Source organism: Mustela lutreola, chromosome 12 (assembly GCF_030435805.1).
Source record: "Mustela lutreola isolate mMusLut2 chromosome 12, mMusLut2.pri, whole genome shotgun sequence".
Taxonomy (NCBI): domain Eukaryota; kingdom Metazoa; phylum Chordata; class Mammalia; order Carnivora; family Mustelidae; genus Mustela; species Mustela lutreola.
In genome coordinates this window covers 20,302,611-20,321,054 of record NC_081301.1, presented here as the reverse complement: position 1 = coordinate 20,321,054, position 18,444 = coordinate 20,302,611, and the positions used below count along the sequence as shown (strand labels likewise).

The window sequence follows — 18,444 nt, the reverse complement described above, 5'->3', positions numbered from 1 at the left end:
CCATCATTATGCTAGACTAGTATCCAGGTGAAATATTTATTGAGCAGAATTGATCACTAGAAAAGGCTTGCTTATTGACCCATATGTTTATTCTGAAGAACAAATGAGGTAATGTAGTGAATGTACTGTGAAAATGTAAAAGGAGACATGCATGCCAAATATTATTACCTTACATAACAAAACCATTTTTGTCCTTATGTCACTGTTTTTAGTGTAACAATTCAAAAACAATTCAGTTGTATTTTTTTATCCATGACTTATGAGGTTAAAAAGTAATAATAGTAAATAGGTATGCAGTAGAAAATAGTTCTCATCTGGAAACCCAAATTGATTCACAGTACGTTTTGGAATACATGCTTAGGAGTGACTCTGAGGTCAAGTTTAGGTTCACTCAGAAAAAAGTGCAGTGATCCATTAACAATGTCTGCTATTGAACAAAAACAGGACACAGTGGCATTTCTTGCAACACATTTGAAATCCTAGATTGAGGGGTTTATATATAAGTACTCTGAATAAGTGATAAAAAGGAGTGACTGTTCAGAAAATCACTTTCATTCACCTGCAATCACAACATATCTTTTAAAAAATGTGGCATATAGAAGAAACACAGTGCTAAATTACAATTGCAATTCATTATTTTAATAAAAAGATGAGTGTTGGATAGGAAAAGTCTTTGTGAATTCAATACCAAGTTTAGTAGCACATCCTCAGATTCATCACCCTTCATAACAGGCATAGACACTTCATCAAACACCACCACGGAGTGAGCTCAGTGAAAATATTAATCAGTGTTGATGTATGCATATTAAAAAGATTTTAATTGTGAAAATAACCCATGTACATTATTTAAAAATTCCAGCAGTATATAATAAAAAGGAGGTCTCCTCCTAGTCCCCACTCCTGTACTCTTTTGTTCATGACAACCACTATAAACTTTCTTCTATATTTTTTCAAACCAAGTCTATTCACATACAAATATATGTATACATACATATGTACAAACATACATAGAGAGGACAGGTAAACACCCCTTTTGTACATACACACAGTTCAGCAACTGCTTTTTTCACTTAACAATACACTGGTGCTGGTAGAGAATGATGTCCCTATCCTCAGTGGCTTTTATTTTTTTCTTAATTTTGTGTTACTATTTTTTACATAAATAACTCTTAGAAACTTTCCAGCTGATGTAGAAGCTAACAAGACATTAAAAAAGGGTTAGGTGATAATATCAAAGATGAGGCTCATACCAGTGGCCAGACACACTTATACATGGAAATTAACAGATATGCAAATTCAATTCTCATATATGTACATCCACTCAAGCAACTTAGGAATTGTCAGCATATGTAATTTGTTTCTCTATTGCTCTGATTTTTCAGCTAATTAATGATTTTTAAAGCTTTATATTTGGGTCTGAATATATAAATAATTAATGATTATTTTTAAAACAATGTTTTTTTTATAAAAGGTTGGTATCATCCATTGCTACTACATAAGATTCACTTTCAAATTCTCTCAGGTGTAATTAGGTGTGACTTCTGATTAAATGCTTTCTAACATCCTTAAAATTCAGAATCCTACTAAGGTTAAATAAAACCTTTAGCTTGAATTAAAAGATTTCCCACATTTATTTTACTCATGAGATTTTCTTCTGAATGAGTTTTCACGTGTTTGGTAAGGGATGCATTTCATTTGATTTCCCACGTTTAGTTCACTCATGAGATTTTTCTTCTGAATGAGTTTTCACATGTTTGGTAAGGGATGCATTTTGTTTGAAAGCTTTTCCACATTCATTACATTCGTAGGGTTTCTCTCCAGTGTGGGATCTCTGATGTATAACAAGCTGTGACTTCACATTGAAAGCCTTTCCACATTCATTACATTCAAAAGGTTTCTCCCCAGTATGAGTTCTCTGATGTACAATGAGGTGCGACTTTTGGCTAAAAGCTTTCCCACATTCCTTACATTCAAAGGGTTTCTCCCCAGTGTGAACTCTCTGATGTTGAGTAAGGCCTTCAATCTGTTTGAAGGCCTTCCCACATTGACCACATTCAAAAGGACTTTCACCTGTATGAGTTCTCATGTGGTAAGTAAGAGAAGAGCTATGTCCAAATGCTTTTCCACATTCATTGCATTTATAGGGCTTCTCCTTAGTATGAGTTCTTTGATGTATAATGAGGTGTGACTTCTTGCTGAAAGCTTTCCCACATTCATTACATTCAAAGGGCTTCTCACCTGTATGAATTCTCATATGTTTAGTAAGAGATGAGCTATACTTAAAAGCCTTTCCACATTCATTACATTCATATGGTATTTCCCCTGTATGAGTTCTCACATGCTCTGTAAGAGATGAGTTATATCTAAAGGATTTTCCACATTCCTTACATTCATAGGGCTTCTCACCTGTATGAGATCTCACATGTTGAATAAGGTTTGAGCTGTGTCTAAAGGTTTTCCCACATTCAGTACATTTATAGGGTTTTTCCCCAGTATGAACTCTCAGATGGTCAGTGAGAGCATGTTTATGACTGTGGGCTTTGCCACACTGAATACATTCATATGGTTTTTCTCCAGTGTGAGTTCTTTGATGTACAATGAGGTGTGACTTTTGGCTAAAGGCTATCCCACATTCATTACATTCATAGGGTTTCTCTCCAGTATGAATTCTCTGATGGTCAATGAGTCCTTGTTTATGGCTGAGAACCTTCCCACATTGATTACATTCGTAGGGTTTTGCTTTAGCTTGAGTTTTGTCACACTTAGTAGGAGATGAGCTATGGCTGGATGATTTCTCATGTTTCTCTCCAGTTTGAATTCTGTCCCGTTTAGTATCGGATAAGCTATGATGAGCTAATTTCTCATGTTTCTTGCCAGCTTGAGTTTTGTCATGCTTATCAGATAAGCTATGGTTGGATAATTTTTGTTTCTTTCCAGCTTGATTTTTGACTTTCTTTGTATCAGGTAAGCTATGGCTGAATGATTTCTTGGGCTCTTTAGCTACATTAGGTTTCTTTTTTGCATAGTTTCTTATATGACCAGGTAAATCTGAATTCTGTTTCAAACTCTTTCCATGTGAATCAAATTTAAGCCTTTTTTTTGACGGAACATGTTTTGTACTCACACTTTTTTCCCCCAGTGAACTACATTCATGGCCTTTCTTCTTAGTCAGACCTTTTCTCTTGAATGCAACTTCCTTACAGAGTTTGTTTTGAGATTCCTGGTGGTTCTCTAGCTGGTCATTACCTTGCTGGACTTCATCTAAAATGGAATTCAATAAGACATTCTTGTGAATCTTTGTCCTCTCATATACTGGAATATAAATTATAAAAGAAAAGCCCTATTGTGGGGCTGCATCTTTACTCAAGCTTAGTATCCCAAAGTGAGTGAAATATCAAGTGCAAATGGCCCTAACTTCTTGGACTTGAGGGGAAAGTGTTGTGGGAAAAACAAGAAAAGTTAATTGACAATAGTAATTATATAAAACTTTGCCTGATCATAATTATGACCTTGCAGCATGGGATTGGGTGGGGGTGGAATAAACATAAGGAACAGTCACTAGGTAACAGATGAAGTTAAAAGAGTTTGTGATTGTAGTTAATATTTTTTGAGGTTTCTTCTCAGCCCAAGCATCCCAGCTTTGATAACAGCCAGTCCATCCATAGTATTTGGCTCCCACAGCCTTACTATATTAATTCAACTCTCCATGGTCACCATCGGAGACACACCTGGCTCAAACCATGGTGTCCACTAAGAGCCTTCCTCCTCTTATGGAAGTATGGAGCATACCTTTGTTTCTGCCAGCTCACTCTACGAATTACCAATTATCAATTTTTAAAAATAATTTTTATTTATTTATTTGCTACAGAAAGAGAGCTCACAAGTAGGCAGAGAGGCAGGCAGAGAGAGAGGGAAAAGCAGGCTCCCTGTTGAGCAGACAGCCTGATGTGGGGCTTGATCCCAGGACCCTGTGGCCAAAGGCAGAGGCTTAACCCACTGGGCCACCCAGGCACCCCACTAATTATCAACTTTAAACTGATTCCCAACTTTAAATGATTGCTCACATCCTTCCCTCCATACATTATACAGTGACATATTTTAAGATATCTTCCCAGTGTGTGTCTTCCTTCTCTGAGACCACCACACCCACACTGACATATGGCAGCAACCACGTGTGAACCATATGATCCAACCCCTGGTTGAAAACAATTGACTGGTCGGTGGTAAACAAAAAGCCCTACCTAGACCAATAATATTCTCTCTCCTAAGAATTTAGAACTGAAATTCAAAGAGTTCTTTTAGCTAGGTATGGATACTATATGTGTAAAAATCTAAAAACTTAAAGAGTTGAGATTACCATTTTGAGGTGACTTTTTTCAGTTATATGTATGAAAAAGCAGAAAAAATCTTTAGGGTGGGAATTAAACAGACACGAGAAAAGCCGATATGAGTCTCCAAGAAATAGAGAGAGAGAGAAATTAAATATCTGCCTAGGTCATAAAGGAACATTACATGAAAGTGAAAACTGGGATCAAACAGAAAAGAGTTATGGTATTTCAACATAGCCAGGAAATACTATTCCTTTCATCAAGAACTCTTAAGAGATTAGTTCCCATGGAGTAGAAGATCAATTTTTGTAAGTATAGATATATAGTATAGATAGAGTAGGAAGAAGTAGAGTTGCCAGCTGCTTTTCCATTTAGGAAATTTTAAGTGATGCAAGCATTTGGGGGGAAAGAATATAACAAGAGCATGACAAAGGCGGCATCTTCCAATGCCCAAGGATGCTGGAAAAAATAGAGGCAAATCTCTTTCTAGGAAGAAAGGGACCAAAACTCAAACCTTTCCTCTTGAGGTGCAACATTATAAGAACCCCTTATAATCATGGAGATTGGCCAACATGAAAATATATAAAGCACTATGAGAGACATTTACCGTGGGGGGTGGAGAGGATACTGAACTAGTGAAATGGTATACTAATAAGGTAATATTAGGAGAGTTGGGTCTGACAAAGCATGGGTTTAAGGCTGTAAGCTTTTCCTGAATCTGAGACAACAACTAAAACGCGAATTTTAAGCTAAAATGACTAACTTCAGAAACTGATGTGTATTGCTCACTAGACTCAGCCAATCATTGGAGGGAATAGAATAGCCTTTCTTTGAAGAAACTCCAAGTACTATCTAAGAACCTGAACCAAGAAGAAAGTTACTGCAGCAATGACAAAGATCTATTAGATGACTACCAGGACTATTTTTTAGTTGTAACACCGAGTATTGGAAAGAAAAGTGAACACAGCCAAAATTGGAGCCACTAATGGATGAATCAAAACTCCACGAGGTCTCTTCATTTGTCATTTGAAGGACTAGTCCCTCTGGTTTTGGGAAACTCATAGAGTCCCAGAACATTCAGAGGACACTTGGACACTTAAATATATACTATAAACATTCTGCTTTTGGGGGGACTATTGTGATATAAATAATAACTGAATATTTTAATATTTGGTGGCAACATCCAAGATGAATTGTTTTTAAAAAAATGGATCTGACAAATCGGCTTAAGAATTGGAGCAATTCAGGTATGAGATAATATACACCTGATTTGAGTGATGTCTGAGAACTGAAGAAAACAACCCAGGAGCTGAGGAGAGAACAGTAAAAGAGAAGGCAGAGATTCACAGGAATTCTGAGGTAGACAGGCCTCAACTCAAAGCAGACTCTGATAAAAATAGGGAAGGTGAAAGGAAGCTCTAATTTACACCGAAAGACAGGAAGACAAAGCTTTCCATTTCTGATACTGTGAGACTGGGCTTTCCTGTAAGCAGGTAAAATATGAGTGCAACATGAAGAAACTGGAGGTTTATCTGGACAAGATCAATTTACCTTAAAACTCACCAGGGTACGATAAACATCTTGATTCTTTTGAGGGAAATACAATAGGGAAAAAAAAAAAAAAAAAGGAACACAGAGTAGAAGACAAAACCTTAGGAACACTTCAGCAAAGTGAGAAGGCAGAGAATCTGGTGAAATAAATGTAAAGAAGCACTTAGAAGAGAAGGCCAGATTCAAGCGGTAGAATTCAAGCCAGGTAGGCAAGAATTTCATGCGGACTGAAACTACCAAAATATGCACTGAAAGGTAAGCAGTGGTTACTATAAAGCCAGAAATTCACATATAGGCATGAATTCTGTGGGAGTTGACTGCACAGGTTAATGAGTAAATGGAAATAATGATGCACTACGGGGTTAGAGCATTTCACAGTGAAAAGGAGGGACATGGAAAGTAATTAAAGGCAGGGGAGAATCATGCCAAGAGATTTGGTAAGAGGATGGATCTAAGAAGGTTTGAACACTTAAGGAGAGAAACGTGATACCATGGAGTCCCAGAGTTTGAGTGATGAAGGGAAAACACTGAGGATATTGGGGGAAAAGAATAAAATAAAAAACAACTCTGCTTTAAATAAGGCAAGCAGTAATGGGATTCTGAGAACTGTTCCTTCTGGAAGCTTAGTGATGGACAGCATGGATGAGGACAGACAATTAATAAGGAAGGGTCAGTTAGGCATCTCGGGGGCTGCTACCAGAGGTTCAGAGCTCTGGTTTTTCCCTTTTTTCCTACCACAATACAAATGGTGTGGCAGACTGGATTACTGTTCCCTGTGGAAAGACTGTACCTCCCAGACCCATTGTCCCTTGAATCCTCCCTCTGGAAGGGGGAGGATTCCTACCCTGCTGAACTTAACAGAAGCCAGGTGATCTGCTCTAACCAATTAACCAATGAAATGTGAACTGAAAGGGATTATGGACCACTTCCAATCAGCGGTGTAAAAAGAGTGGTTCTACTCATTCTCCTTTCCTTTTGCCATGAAACCAGAATTTGCCAAATAGGGACCATTCTTTCAGTATAGGGCCAAAGGATTATGTGGGATAAGGCTACAGAGTGAACAAGAAACAAATCTTTCTTGTTGGAAGCCACTAAGATTTAGGGGTCATTCCTTAATAGAGCATAACTTAGCCTAAGCTAACCGATACAAGCAGTATAAGCTAACTCCCATGAGTAGCACTGGTTTACAACTAAAATGAACCTCAGCCTCACACGTGAAGAGGTTTGTAGATGGAAGAGAGATTAGAATCTACCTTTGTAGTTTGAACTCTTCCTCCCCAAGAAATTCTCTTATTTTTCAACTGCCACTCCCAGTTAAGAAAAAAGGGTATGGGACCTTGAAGAAGATTTTAAAAATAAATTATTCATTGAAGAACTCCAAAGGATCACCAAAAAACTAGAAACTTACTTCCATTGGTTCTTGTTTGCTTGGGTCTTGCTATTTCACTGGGACCGCCCTGTCTGGGTCTTTTGCCCTTCCCCAACCACGGCTCTTCTCCTTTTTCCAGCTTGGAGATCATGTCTGGTTTGGGAGCTTGAAACCCTGCTCATAAGAAATGGCAAAAATTGAGTGTTAGGAAAACAAACATCCCAGAAGTCAAGCCCTAATATCTGGACTTCAGAACCCTGAGAGGATAAAGAAGAAGGAAAAAAAAAAAAAAAAAATATATATATATATATATATATATATATATATATATATATATATATTTTATGGCTTCCAAGAGGAGAGGCGAGAGAGGAGAGGAAAGAGAGGGGAGGGAGGGAGGGAGAGAATATATGGCTTCTGAAATTTCACAATGTGATTGCTCATGTACCCCATCTAAGTAGACCTTCCATTTTGGAGACAGGGGCACAAATATCCTGCCTCATACCCAAAGGGATTAAAACTCTTCAATTCATAATAATCAAGGCCAAACTTATCAAGAACTTTAGAGAGAAGGTACTACAGTGGCCACATTTTGAATTATGAAAGAATTGTCCTTACCCATTGAGGCAAGGTTGCTGTAGTTCTCCAGCATCACATCCTTATATAGGTCCCTCTGAGCAGGATCTAGTCGCTCCCACTCCTTCTGGGTAAAGGCCATAGTCACATCTTTGAATGTTACCGATCCCTGTAATAGCAATATTCCTATTCAGTCTAATGTTATCCACATTAATGGGTGATTTGCACGAGATAATAATGACTTGCTCTTACCTCAACCATTCAGTGTTGATCATACTATTATATAGGATACTAATTCTTCACCCACATCTGCATTTTTTTTTTTTTTTGAGAAACAAAGATCATTTTAAGAACTGTCCCTGTTAAGGACTGAATATCTGTGTATCCCCAAAATTCATATGTTGAAACCCTACCCTCCAATGTGATGGCATTAGGAGATAGGGCCTGTGGGAAGTAATTAGAATTAGATGAGCATGCCGGTGGAGTCTCTGTGAATGGGATTAATACCCTTATAAGAGTCATAAGACTGCTTGCTTCCTCTCTGTTCTCTCTGCCAAGTGAGGATACAACAAAAAATCTGTAACCTGGCAGAAGGTCTCACCAGATCCCAACCATGCTGGCACCCTGATCTTGGGACTTAGAGCCTTCAGAATTGTCAGAAATAATTTTCTGCTGTTTAGAAGCTACCCAGTCAATAGTACTTTGTTGTAGCGGCCCCCAAATGACAGTCCCATTGGCAAATTTGTTTATTTAAGAGGATAAAAAAATTATACAATTATCAGAGAGAAAGAAAATTACCAAAAACAAAAGAATTAGTCTTTATCTTTTCTTCTAGAACCAAAGACTACTACGGACTAGAGTTGTGAGGTAGAATCAAGACCCTTGATTTTTATAACCAGCCAAAAGATCATTCATGTTTGGAACCAAAAATAACATATTTTAGGCATGTAAGGATGCAGAAAGTCTATCGCCTTTGTGCTTTATAAATAAAGAGAAGGGGGAAAAAAAGAAATAAAGAAAAGGACAGGGACACAGAAGAGGAGGAGGAGGAGAAAAGCAATGATTTTTTTTTAAAGGAAAAGTGCATTAGAATAAAGATTTCAATATTGGGAAAGATGAAATATACAAGAAAGAAAGATGAATAATAAAACCTGTCAAATGTCTAGTTATATCCAAGTAACTTGATAATGTTCTTGTACAACTGTTACAAAAGTATCCTTAAAATCAAGAGGTGTGATGTAAGAAAAATAAGCAGGACTACAACTGGTAGGGGTGGGGGATGAGGGAGAAATTAAAGCCTGTTAAAGATACTCTTCTTTTTTTTTTTTTTTTTAAGATTTTTATTTATTTATTTGACAGGGAGAGATCACAAGTAGGCAGAGAGAGAGAGAGGAGGAAGCAGGCTCCCTGCCAAGCAGAGAGCCGGATGCGGGACCTGATCCCAGGACCCTGAGATCACAACCCCGGGCTGAAGGCAGAGGCTTAAGCCACTGAGCCACCCAGGCGCCCTAAAGATTCTCTTCGTATTAGGCAGGTGAGAGAAGGATGACCCAGGTACTGTAGAATTTTGCCACCAAGAAATACACATTCAAACATATTTATCTCACATTGAAAAATGACCCCCACCTCCATAAGCCACCAATCAATTAGCTGCCGTATGTCAACAATCTGTAACCTCTACAGACCTCCAGTCATTGATTTCTAATAAGCCCCCTTATTGATTGCCACTGGCCTCCCAATCACTGGCGTTAATTCCAAATGACTGATCCCAACAAACTTGCCGATCACTGACAGCAACAGATTTCCCCCAATCACTCCCCAAACATTCCAATCACATATTCCCAGGGGTCCTTCAAATACTGATACCCATGGAACACAGTCTATCTCTGATATGACCCCAAACCCCTATCCTACCAATCCCCAATCACTGACACCAACAGAACTCCACCAACAGTGGCCTTTACAGAAACCCTAATCACTGCACTATGCCTTCAACCTCTTCGGCCATTGTCTTCACCTGCTCGCTTTACCTGAAATCTACCCGTCTCCTGAGAACACTGCTTCCTTACAAGGTTCCCTAGCCGAGGTTGTTTGTTGCAGCCCAACCATGACTCCTGTACCTCAGGGCTTGAAGATGAGGTAAATGATGACTTTCAACCATTTTTCATACATCTTTCAAAATCCCTATCATGTTTAGAATATCACGAGATTTTATGGGGCACCTGGGTGGCTCAGTAGGTTAAAGCCTCTGCCTTCGGCTCAGGTCATGATCCCAGGGTCCTGGGAGAGCCCTGCATTGAGCTCTCTGCTCCGTGGGGAGCCTGCTTCCTCCTCTCTCTGCCTGCTACTATGCCTACTTGTGATCTCTGTCTGTCAAATAAATAAATAAAATCTTTAAAAAAAAATGAATATCACAAGATTTTAAACCATTAATCCTCTGGTTGAATGATTCACTAGGCAAACCCACAGAACTCAGCATATAGTTGTACCCGTAGCTATGATTTAGTACAGCAAAGGAACACACAGCAAAACCAGCTAAGGAGGGATGCCTGGGTGGCTCACTGGGTTAAGCAGCTGCCTTCAGCTCAGGTCATGATCCCAGCTCCTGGGATCGAATCCCGCATCGGGCTCCTTGCTTGGTGGGGAGCCTGCTTCTCTCTCTGCCTCTGCCTGCTTGTATGCTCTCTCTCTCTCTCTGACAAATGAATAAATAAAATCTTTAAAGAAAAAGAAAATGGCTAAGGAAATGGTGGGTGGGGTAAAGTCTACAGAAACCAGACACAAGTATCTGAGTCACACAGGACATACTTGATTCCTCCAGACGTAAGTTGTAAGAACATGCGTGAAATGTTTCCCAAGGAAGGACATGGAGACTCAGTGGCACTCATAGGCACCCACTAAGATCTTAGATGTCCAGAAGGAAGTCAGGAGCTCGGCATAAACCACATTGTTGACCTAGTTTAGGCACAGTGAGACACTTTTATCATTTCTGGAAATGATGGGATGCCTTCTGAAGTCTAAGCTCTCAGACATCAGCCAAAGGTCAACCTTGCAAGCAGGTTTTTCTAAGGATGCTCTTTGGGGACACTTTGGTCAACTTTTGTGCACAGTCTTTCTTCCTTGTTCACTGAAAACTTGACTATCACGTTCCTCTTCATTCCAGCTCCGGCACTCGCGCTACATCAATGTAGAGGAACCATTCCACAGCCTAGCCTTTCTCTTTCCTGACTCCAAAAGATTTTCTCACTCCCAGACTCAGCCACCTGCTCATCAGCCATCCATTCCTTAAACCTTGCCACGTACCATGGCAGCCCCGCTTTACTGAAAACATTCTATCCCCAACTATTGTTTCCCATGCTGCCAGCCTACGTCCTCTACTACTTCCATGCCAATAATTCTCCAAAAGCATTCAGACCCCATAAGCCATTGATCCTAACCACTTTTCCACAATCTTCCATCACCACATGGCCTTACTTTTCTTCTCTCTTCTCTTGCCTAGATTCTTTGTTCTAACACCATATGCACTCCATGGAAAACAGCTTTAACTTCCTTGCCCGTTTTCTTCTCCACTGTACTTACCTAGCAAAGCCTCAAACTCAATCAAACTCAACTCTCCTCTTAATCTCTGCCTGCAACCTTGCAGCTGAACATTCCAAGAGAGAAAAATCAAACAACTGAGTTGCCTGGACCCACTTCAGGTTTATAACACGTATTGCAAATGGGTATCCAATACTGAGAGTTTCCTGTTCCTCTTTCCAAGATGGTTATTCCAAACATTCTCCTCTTTCTCTTTGAAATCTCCAGAATCTGCTACTTTCCCATTCTCAGCTGACAGATTCACTTTCAAATATACTTTCAAAGAGAAAGTATAAATGGACAAGCACTACCTTGCCTTGTTACCACCAATTCCACCAATCTGTTTCCAAAACCCCTATCATTGTCTCTTTTCTATTAAAATGGAGTTAGTGTCCCTTCTCTTGCCTAAAGCCAGTTCCTCCACTTATGCTCTAGATCCCAACCCCAACAGCCTTCTCAAGGAATTCACCCTCTGCAATTAACCTCTTTTCTCTTTTTTACCACCTATTTTTCCCTTTCTACTCAATCATTCCTACTGACATACAAAGTTGTTTTAATGTCAATTCATCTAGTGAAAACCATTTCTTAATCTTATGTCACATGTAATGTCAGTGTGTTTGCTCCCTTTACCAGCAAAATTCCTGGTGTGGTCTACACCTGCTGTCTTTACTTCATTACCTCCATTCTTTCAACTTATTCCACCAGGATTTTATCCCTATCACTCCACTGAAAAAGCTCTAATCAATCAAAATAACCATTGAGCTACATCTCACCAAACTCAAATCTTTGCAGTCACATGTCTGGGACTCACAAGAGCATATGACACAATGGTGACAACACAACTCCCATTGTCTTGAAAAGTTTTCTTCTTTATACTTCTTTGACACCACATTTACATTTTTCATCCTATCTCAGTGGCTACTACTCCTCATTCTCCTTCCCCTCCCGTCCCCTCCTCTACCAAACCTCTAAATGTCTGAGATCTGTCCTTGGTCCCACTTTTTTTCTATAGCTGCCTTCCCTTCCTTAGTGATCTCATCCAATCTCGTGGCTTTAAATACCATCTCTATGCTGAAGCCTTTCACATATGGATTCTCTAGCCCAAATCTCTTCTAAGTTCTAGATTCATACATTTAACAACTACTCACTCTCCTTGGACATGTAATAGCCATCTTGACTTGGCCAAAACAGAACCACGGTCATCCAACTCTGGCTCCCATTTATATCCACCAAATCTGGTTGTCTCCAATACAATCCTTTTCCAGAAAAGGGAAACCCCTTTATCCAGTGCCTCAAGCCGAAAGTCAAGATGTAAGTCGATTCTTCTCCACCCCCATGTCTCATATCAACTCGTCAGTAAGTCTTACTGGCTCATCTCCAGATGTATTCTGGATCTGATTTTTCATTTCCCTGCATTTCCCTATCCTAAACCATCACCATCTCTTAACTATTGTGATAAACTCCTAATGGACCTCCCTGCACCTCTGCACACACACAGGGACAATCCAATCTCTTAACTACCACAGGCACCAGAGTCGCTTGGCTCCCACAGACCACAAGCTGCCACACACCTCCCCAGTCTCTGACACACCACAAAGCCCCTATTTCCGATCCCCAGAGCCTTCCAGACTCTGGCCTTTCCGTGAGTGCCGCAGACTCCCCGCATCCCTGTCACCGCAGATCTCCCCGAACACGGATTAACCATAACCTGTAGCACCCGCGGACCCCGCAGGGCCCCCATCACTGCCCTACAGATCCCCCCCAGAGCGCAGACGACCCCTCCTCCGCCAGAAGGCCCTCCAGAATCGTCTCCAATTCCCAAATCGCTCCTCTCAGAGACTACAGTCACCCTCCAATCACCGACCCCCCCCATTAGACCACCTCCGACCACCAGGCCGCCCCGCCCCGCGATCGCGCTCACCGCGGCGCTGCCCGCCGGCTCGGACACAGCCATCTCCGCAGGACACCCGGCCCCTTCGACTTTCCCTGCGCTCTTCCTCCCGCCCAGGCTCTCCCGCTTTGTGAGGATCCGCTCGCAGGCGGAGGCCGACATGGCGGCGGCTGGAAGAGCGGCCTCAGCGGGTCCCGCGGCTGCCATGGCGGCGCCCCTGGGTATCGCGGCCGGGCGCGGCCATCTTGACCGAGGCTCCGCCGTACAGCGGGGGTCCGCGCTCCCAGCCGGCGCGCAGGCAGGTGGCCGGTGGAGGGGGGGGCGGGTGGGGGGTTCCGTGGAGGGTCCTGAGGGGTGAGCTGCGAGCCGGCGGAAAAGGTGCTCAGTTCCTCACTGCACCGTGCCTCACGGTGCCCGACGCCCAGGGGCTTGGCCACACAAAGGCAGAAGTTGGAGTTTCCTCTCCGAATTGGTCACTGCATCCCGCTGCCGGGAAATCCGCAAGCATGATGTCCAGCAAGGACTCGAGGCAGCCGGAATAGAAAGAAAGATTGAGGGACGAAGGAGAAAAAGCCCGATCGTGTAGACACCATTGTTTTATAGGGAAAGAGCACTTATTCACCACTTCAAAACTCCCTAAGTACTTCCTGCACATCTGCTATATCCCAGGAACTATGGCAGGCATAGTGGATGCAGTAACGAGAAAAAGTGACACACACCCCCTACCTTCAGGCACCTGTGGATCCAGGGGAGGACACCACTATTCTTCAAATAAGCACACACGGGAAATGGACAATTATAACGATGCAACGTGCTTCTAGGAAATACGCAGAGCGCCAGGAGAGATCGTGATCTACTCTGAGCAATTCCGAAACTTTGCCCAATAGCAGAAAGATGAACAAGGGTGGACTTAGACAGCGTTTCAGGTCCAAGGAATTGCATGAGCCAAGGCCAGAGCACCTCCCAGCCCTCACCCTCACCCTCAGCCAGAAGAACATGGAAGCTTCCTGATCTCCACGGAGAGACTCCTGGGAATTCACAGGCCTCTGCTCCTCCATTCTTTCTAGGGTCCTCACCCTTCTCTTTCCTCTCCAAGAGACAGGTTTCCCTTGCAGGCAATGCCTCCGCATTTTCTGTGGCAAGGACCTCGACTCTCAAAGTTCTCATCGCAGGGCTCTCGCCCTGTGCCCATCCCACATCACCCAGGTACATCCCTCTCTTTAACTCTGAGTGAGAGATGGGGGAAGAGCCAGGGAGTGGTGTGCCACGCAGGTAGGAAACCTTATGACTACGCAGGTAAGTGGAGCATGGGGCTTGTAAAGCTCCTCCCTCCGAAGGAATTCCTTCAAAGAAGAGCTGACCTTGGGTGGTGTAAGGATTGCAAAGTGGAGAACTAGAAGCACCCTATGTCTCGAGTGGAGCGCTCGTTATACGGGTGTGTGATCCATCTGTGGACGGTTTTGTGATGTGTGCGCTGACACCACCGGGCGCTCTAGGATTGCCGATAAAATCTCCTTAATGTTCGTACAGTGCAGCCCCGAAATAGGAGAACCAAAGATGAACGAACGAACGATTCAAGAGACCTTCAGAATACACAGTCGCAGCAGCCAAGGTTTGAGGTAGGAATACATTTATTGGAACCCGTGTAAAGGAGGCTTTCCGCAAGGAAGGAAACACGTGGTTTCACTTGGGCCTCAGACACCCTGCGGAGCCCCTCACCCATCCCGTGGCTCGTGGCTCCCCTGTCACAGTAGAAGCCTTGTTAGGGGTTTAAGCTTCTCAAGCTTCGTCCTGAAGAAACCCGGTCTCCAGCAGTCCCCCTCCCCCCAAAAAGGACACGTGTGTTTTATTTTTCGGCTAAAACAGGGATACGCCGAGGGACCAGAAAGCACCAATCCCGTCCCTCCAGCGATCGGAGGCCACCAGAGGCACAGAAGGGTTTCGCTCTGACGGCTCACCCTCGCGGGGTGTCTTCGGGACACCTGGCCGGTGTCATGAGCTGGCGCCGGTGGCCGCGGAGCTGCGGTCCCACAGAAACCCGTTCCGCGCACCCGCGGGTCTGGGCCAGGCTGGTGGCGAGCTGGGGGTGCCGGTGCGCACCGGGCGGCCAGGGACGTCTGTCCCGGCGAGGGGCGCCCTCATCCGACCGGCTCGCGGCAGGGAGGCTCGCCGGCGGGGAGGCGAGCGCGCGGTGCGCCCCTAAGGCTCGGGCTGCGCGGCCAGCAGGGTGTAGAGCCGGGCGGCCGCCCAGTGCAGGGTCGCACCCGCGTGCGCCAGCTGCCAGGCGAGCCAGGCGCGCTGCGAGGCCGAGGGTGGCGTGCGGCGGGAGGGCCCAGGCAGGAAGGCTCCCCCCGGAGCCCGCAGCTCGTCCAGCGCCACCTCCAGCGCGCCCACCCGGCGCCAGAGTCTGCTGGTCACCGCCGCCAGGGGATCGCGCGCCTCCGGCTCCAGGTGGCGGCGGCGGCGCTTCGGGGAGGCGGGACGGGCCTCGCGGCTGTCCGGGCGCCGTCTGCGGCGGGGGGTCCTCACTGGCGATCTGGGCCGGGTCCTCCTGCCCTTGAGGCGCCAAGGAGAGTGGGCAGCAGCACCTGCGCGGGAGAGAGAGGGAAAGGGCTTTTGGTGAGTGCCCAAGGACCGGGGTGGGGGTGTGGGGGGGAATCGCTTACCCTTCCGGGGCTGGACTGCCCCACTCCCGTGACCGCCCCACCCCCATGACCACCCCATCCACTACGACCCAGCACGCCCCACTCTGGTGGCCCCTTCCAGGATCAGAGGGGAGCCGGCGCCCAGTCTTGCAAGCCTTCTCTCAGCCCCATAGTGTTCTGGGAGCATCTCGCCAGTGGTGGCAGTATCTGTCTCCCCCCCCCCCCCACACACACACACCCCACCCAGTGCCTGGATTGGCATGTTCCTCCATCCAACACACACACACACACACACACACACACCCCACTAGCTCCATCTCCACCCCTGCAGAGGCCCAGCCCAGACACCTACCTGTTCTGCCAGGACGTCCTTCTCCAGCGCAGTCAGCCTGCTGCTCCTCTCTTCTCCTTTGGGCTGGCCATGGTCCTCCCCCGCCCTGCTCCTCCCACTGTCCATTTTCTCTGTGGGGCTTGTCAAGGGAGCCATCCGGGCTTCTCCATCGCTTGTGCCTGGAGCCCTGGGCCACCTGGCTCTGCCTGGTGATGGCTGTGGGTGGAGAGAGAGGAGAGGAGTGAGTGGTCTGGATTCTAGGCTCCAGAAGACTAGAGGAGGCTCCAAGTCTGACCCTAGTGGCTCCACCCCAAGGCAGGATTCCTTCAGTTCTCCAGGGCCCAGCCTTTTCCACCACTGTGTGTGTGTGTGTGTGTGTGCCTGAGCTGCCCGGCACGCGTGCTCCAGCAGCCCTACCCTCCAGGCCAGATCCCAAGGACGGCTCAGCTGGCAGAGCCCATGACCACAAGCAATCTGACCTTCGCAATCTGACTTTCAGCAGTGGAAGGGTTAAATCTTCCCAGGTGCGAAAATCAGTAAAGGGAAAACTCCTTTAAACTGGGGTCAGGAAGGGCTCCTTGCTGAGTGTGGTGCCTGCTTAAGATTCTCTCTCCCGGGGCACCTGGGTGCCTCAGTGGGCTAAGCCTCTGCCTTTGGCTCAGGTCTTAATCCCAGGGTCCTGAGATCAAGCCCCACCCCATATCGGGCTCTCGGCTCAGAGCGGGGAGCCTGCTTCCCCCTCTCTCTCTGCCTGCCTCTCTGCCTACTTATGATCTCTGTCTGTCAAATAAAAAATAAAAAATCTTTAAAAAAAAAAGGGGGGGATTCTCTCCCCCCCCCCTCGCCGCTCCCCATCCTCATGCACCTGTGCATGGCCTCTCTCTCAAAATAAAATAAAATAAATAAAAGTAAACATTTTAAAAAGTCATACTAAAATAAAATAAAATGGGGTCTGGAGGCCAGAAGGGGTTGTTCTCACCCCATAGAACTGGAGCTCGATCAGTTGGATCATCAAATAAAAACCCCAGAAGGAAATGATGTACATGGCCTCTCCTACCAGAAACGGATTAGGCCAGCAACTGAGCCCACGAGAAACACTCATCACCTTGAACCCGGCTTTTCTCCCCTGAACTTTCCTTCTAAACAGGCCCACCCAACTTCCTCCTCCTTCTCCATCAAGTAACATTCCTCGGCTCCGTTTGTTGGACTGGCCTGTGGGTTTGCCAGAGCTAACCGGTCCCGAATTGCAACGCCCAGCTAGTCCCTCCAAGAAACCCATTTTTCCTGGTAAAATGACTGACTTTTATTGTTAAGGTTAACGGGGGCCTGCGGCTCTGCCCACCCCAGCCCAGTCTCTTGTGTCTCCCAAACCCTCACAACCATCATGCCAAACCTGTCTGTGCAAAAGAGACGCTGGACCCCTACCTCCTGTGCCCCACGAGCCCTGTCTGGTCTCCACGATGCCGTCCTTCCTCTGGCTTTCACGGGAGCCTGGATCTTCTCCTTTCTCTGCAAAGCACAGGGGTGCCTTGGGGCTCATCCCTTTGTAATTTCTGTGGGAGTGACCTCGGCTCCCTGGGGGCTCCTGGCCAGGCCTCCTGCTCCTCGTAGCCATAGCCACTTCCATTTCAGCCAAGTCTCCTGCCCGAGCCACGCGTCTGAGCCACGCGTCTGAGCCACACGTCTGGACGCGTGAGGATGGGAAAGGCCACTGACCAGGCAGGCAGAGGGCAGGCCTTCTTATACGGTCCCAGGGTCGCCCAGCCCCTCCTCCAACCGGGTCAGTGAGGGACCACACCAAGGCCAGGGGAAGCCAGGGGAGTCCACCAGCCCTCGCGGGCTCTTGTCCTGAAGCTCTTCGGGGCTGGTTTCTGAGAGCTCTTCCTGCCGCAGTCCACAAACCCTGTCGGCTCTGAGTGCCATGCTAACTTCAAGGAAGGTGAAGTCTTTTGTTGTTTGCTTCTGGTTGCTTCTCTCGTATTTGTTTTCACAGTTCCACGTGTTTATGTGTCTATCACCATGGCTCGCCCACATGCCTGAATTAGCACGGTGTTGGTCAAGGTATGAATCACAACTTCAACAGGTCCAGCAAAGGTCAAGATCGTCTGGTCCTTTACACCAACACCACACTAATTCAGCATGGCTCGCCCAGATGCCTGAATTAGAAACCAGCCCCC

General features: G+C 45.4%; 2 protein-coding genes across 3 annotated transcripts; both read right to left on the bottom strand.

Annotated features, from left to right (window-relative positions):
- Positions 1-1,045: 1,045 nt before the first annotated feature.
- Positions 1,046-13,580, bottom strand: ZFP37 (ZFP37 zinc finger protein). 2 transcript variants are annotated; one of them, XM_059142604.1, is made up of 4 exons: positions 13,322-13,578; positions 7,867-7,993; positions 7,288-7,422; positions 1,046-3,261 (listed from the first exon to the last, which is right to left on the bottom strand). In XM_059142604.1, the coding sequence occupies exons 1-4, from the start codon at positions 13,496-13,498 to the stop codon at positions 1,715-1,717; spliced, it is 1,986 nt and encodes a 661-aa protein (XP_058998587.1). In that variant the 5' UTR covers positions 13,499-13,578; the 3' UTR covers positions 1,046-1,714. The 2 variants fall into 2 exon arrangements, with proteins under 2 accessions (XP_058998587.1, XP_058998588.1); XM_059142605.1 differs by lacking the exon at positions 7,288-7,422 and having other exon boundaries at positions 13,322-13,580.
- Positions 13,581-14,916: 1,336 nt separating this feature from the next.
- Positions 14,917-17,882, bottom strand: LOC131812102 (uncharacterized). The gene is made up of 3 exons (XM_059141219.1): positions 17,693-17,882; positions 16,289-16,714; positions 14,917-15,879 (listed from the first exon to the last, which is right to left on the bottom strand). Exons 1-3 carry the CDS (start codon positions 17,880-17,882, stop codon positions 15,491-15,493), a joined length of 1,005 nt encoding a protein of 334 aa, XP_058997202.1. The 3' UTR covers positions 14,917-15,490.
- Positions 17,883-18,444: the final 562 nt, after the last annotated feature.

Coding starts and splice junctions, on each gene's coding strand:
- ZFP37 (XM_059142604.1), bottom strand. CDS start 13,498: ATGGCAGCCGCGGGACCCGCTGAGGCCGCTCTTCCAGCCGCCGCCATG. Junction 7,994..13,321: donor AGCCGGCGGGCAGCGCCGCG/GTGAGCGCGATC, acceptor TTGCTATTACAG/GGATCGGTAACATTCAAAGA. Junction 7,423..7,866: donor CAGCAACCTTGCCTCAATGG/GTAAGGACAATT, acceptor TCTTATGAGCAG/GGTTTCAAGCTCCCAAACCA.
- LOC131812102 (XM_059141219.1), bottom strand. CDS start 17,882: ATGGCTACGAGGAGCAGGAGGCCTGGCCAGGAGCCCCCAGGGAGCCGA. Junction 16,715..17,692: donor GGGCTCGTGGGGCACAGGAG/GTAGGGGTCCAG, acceptor GGGCTCTGCCAG/CTGAGCCGTCCTTGGGATCT. Junction 15,880..16,288: donor AGGACGTCCTGGCAGAACAG/GTAGGTGTCTGG, acceptor TCTCCCGCGCAG/GTGCTGCTGCCCACTCTCCT.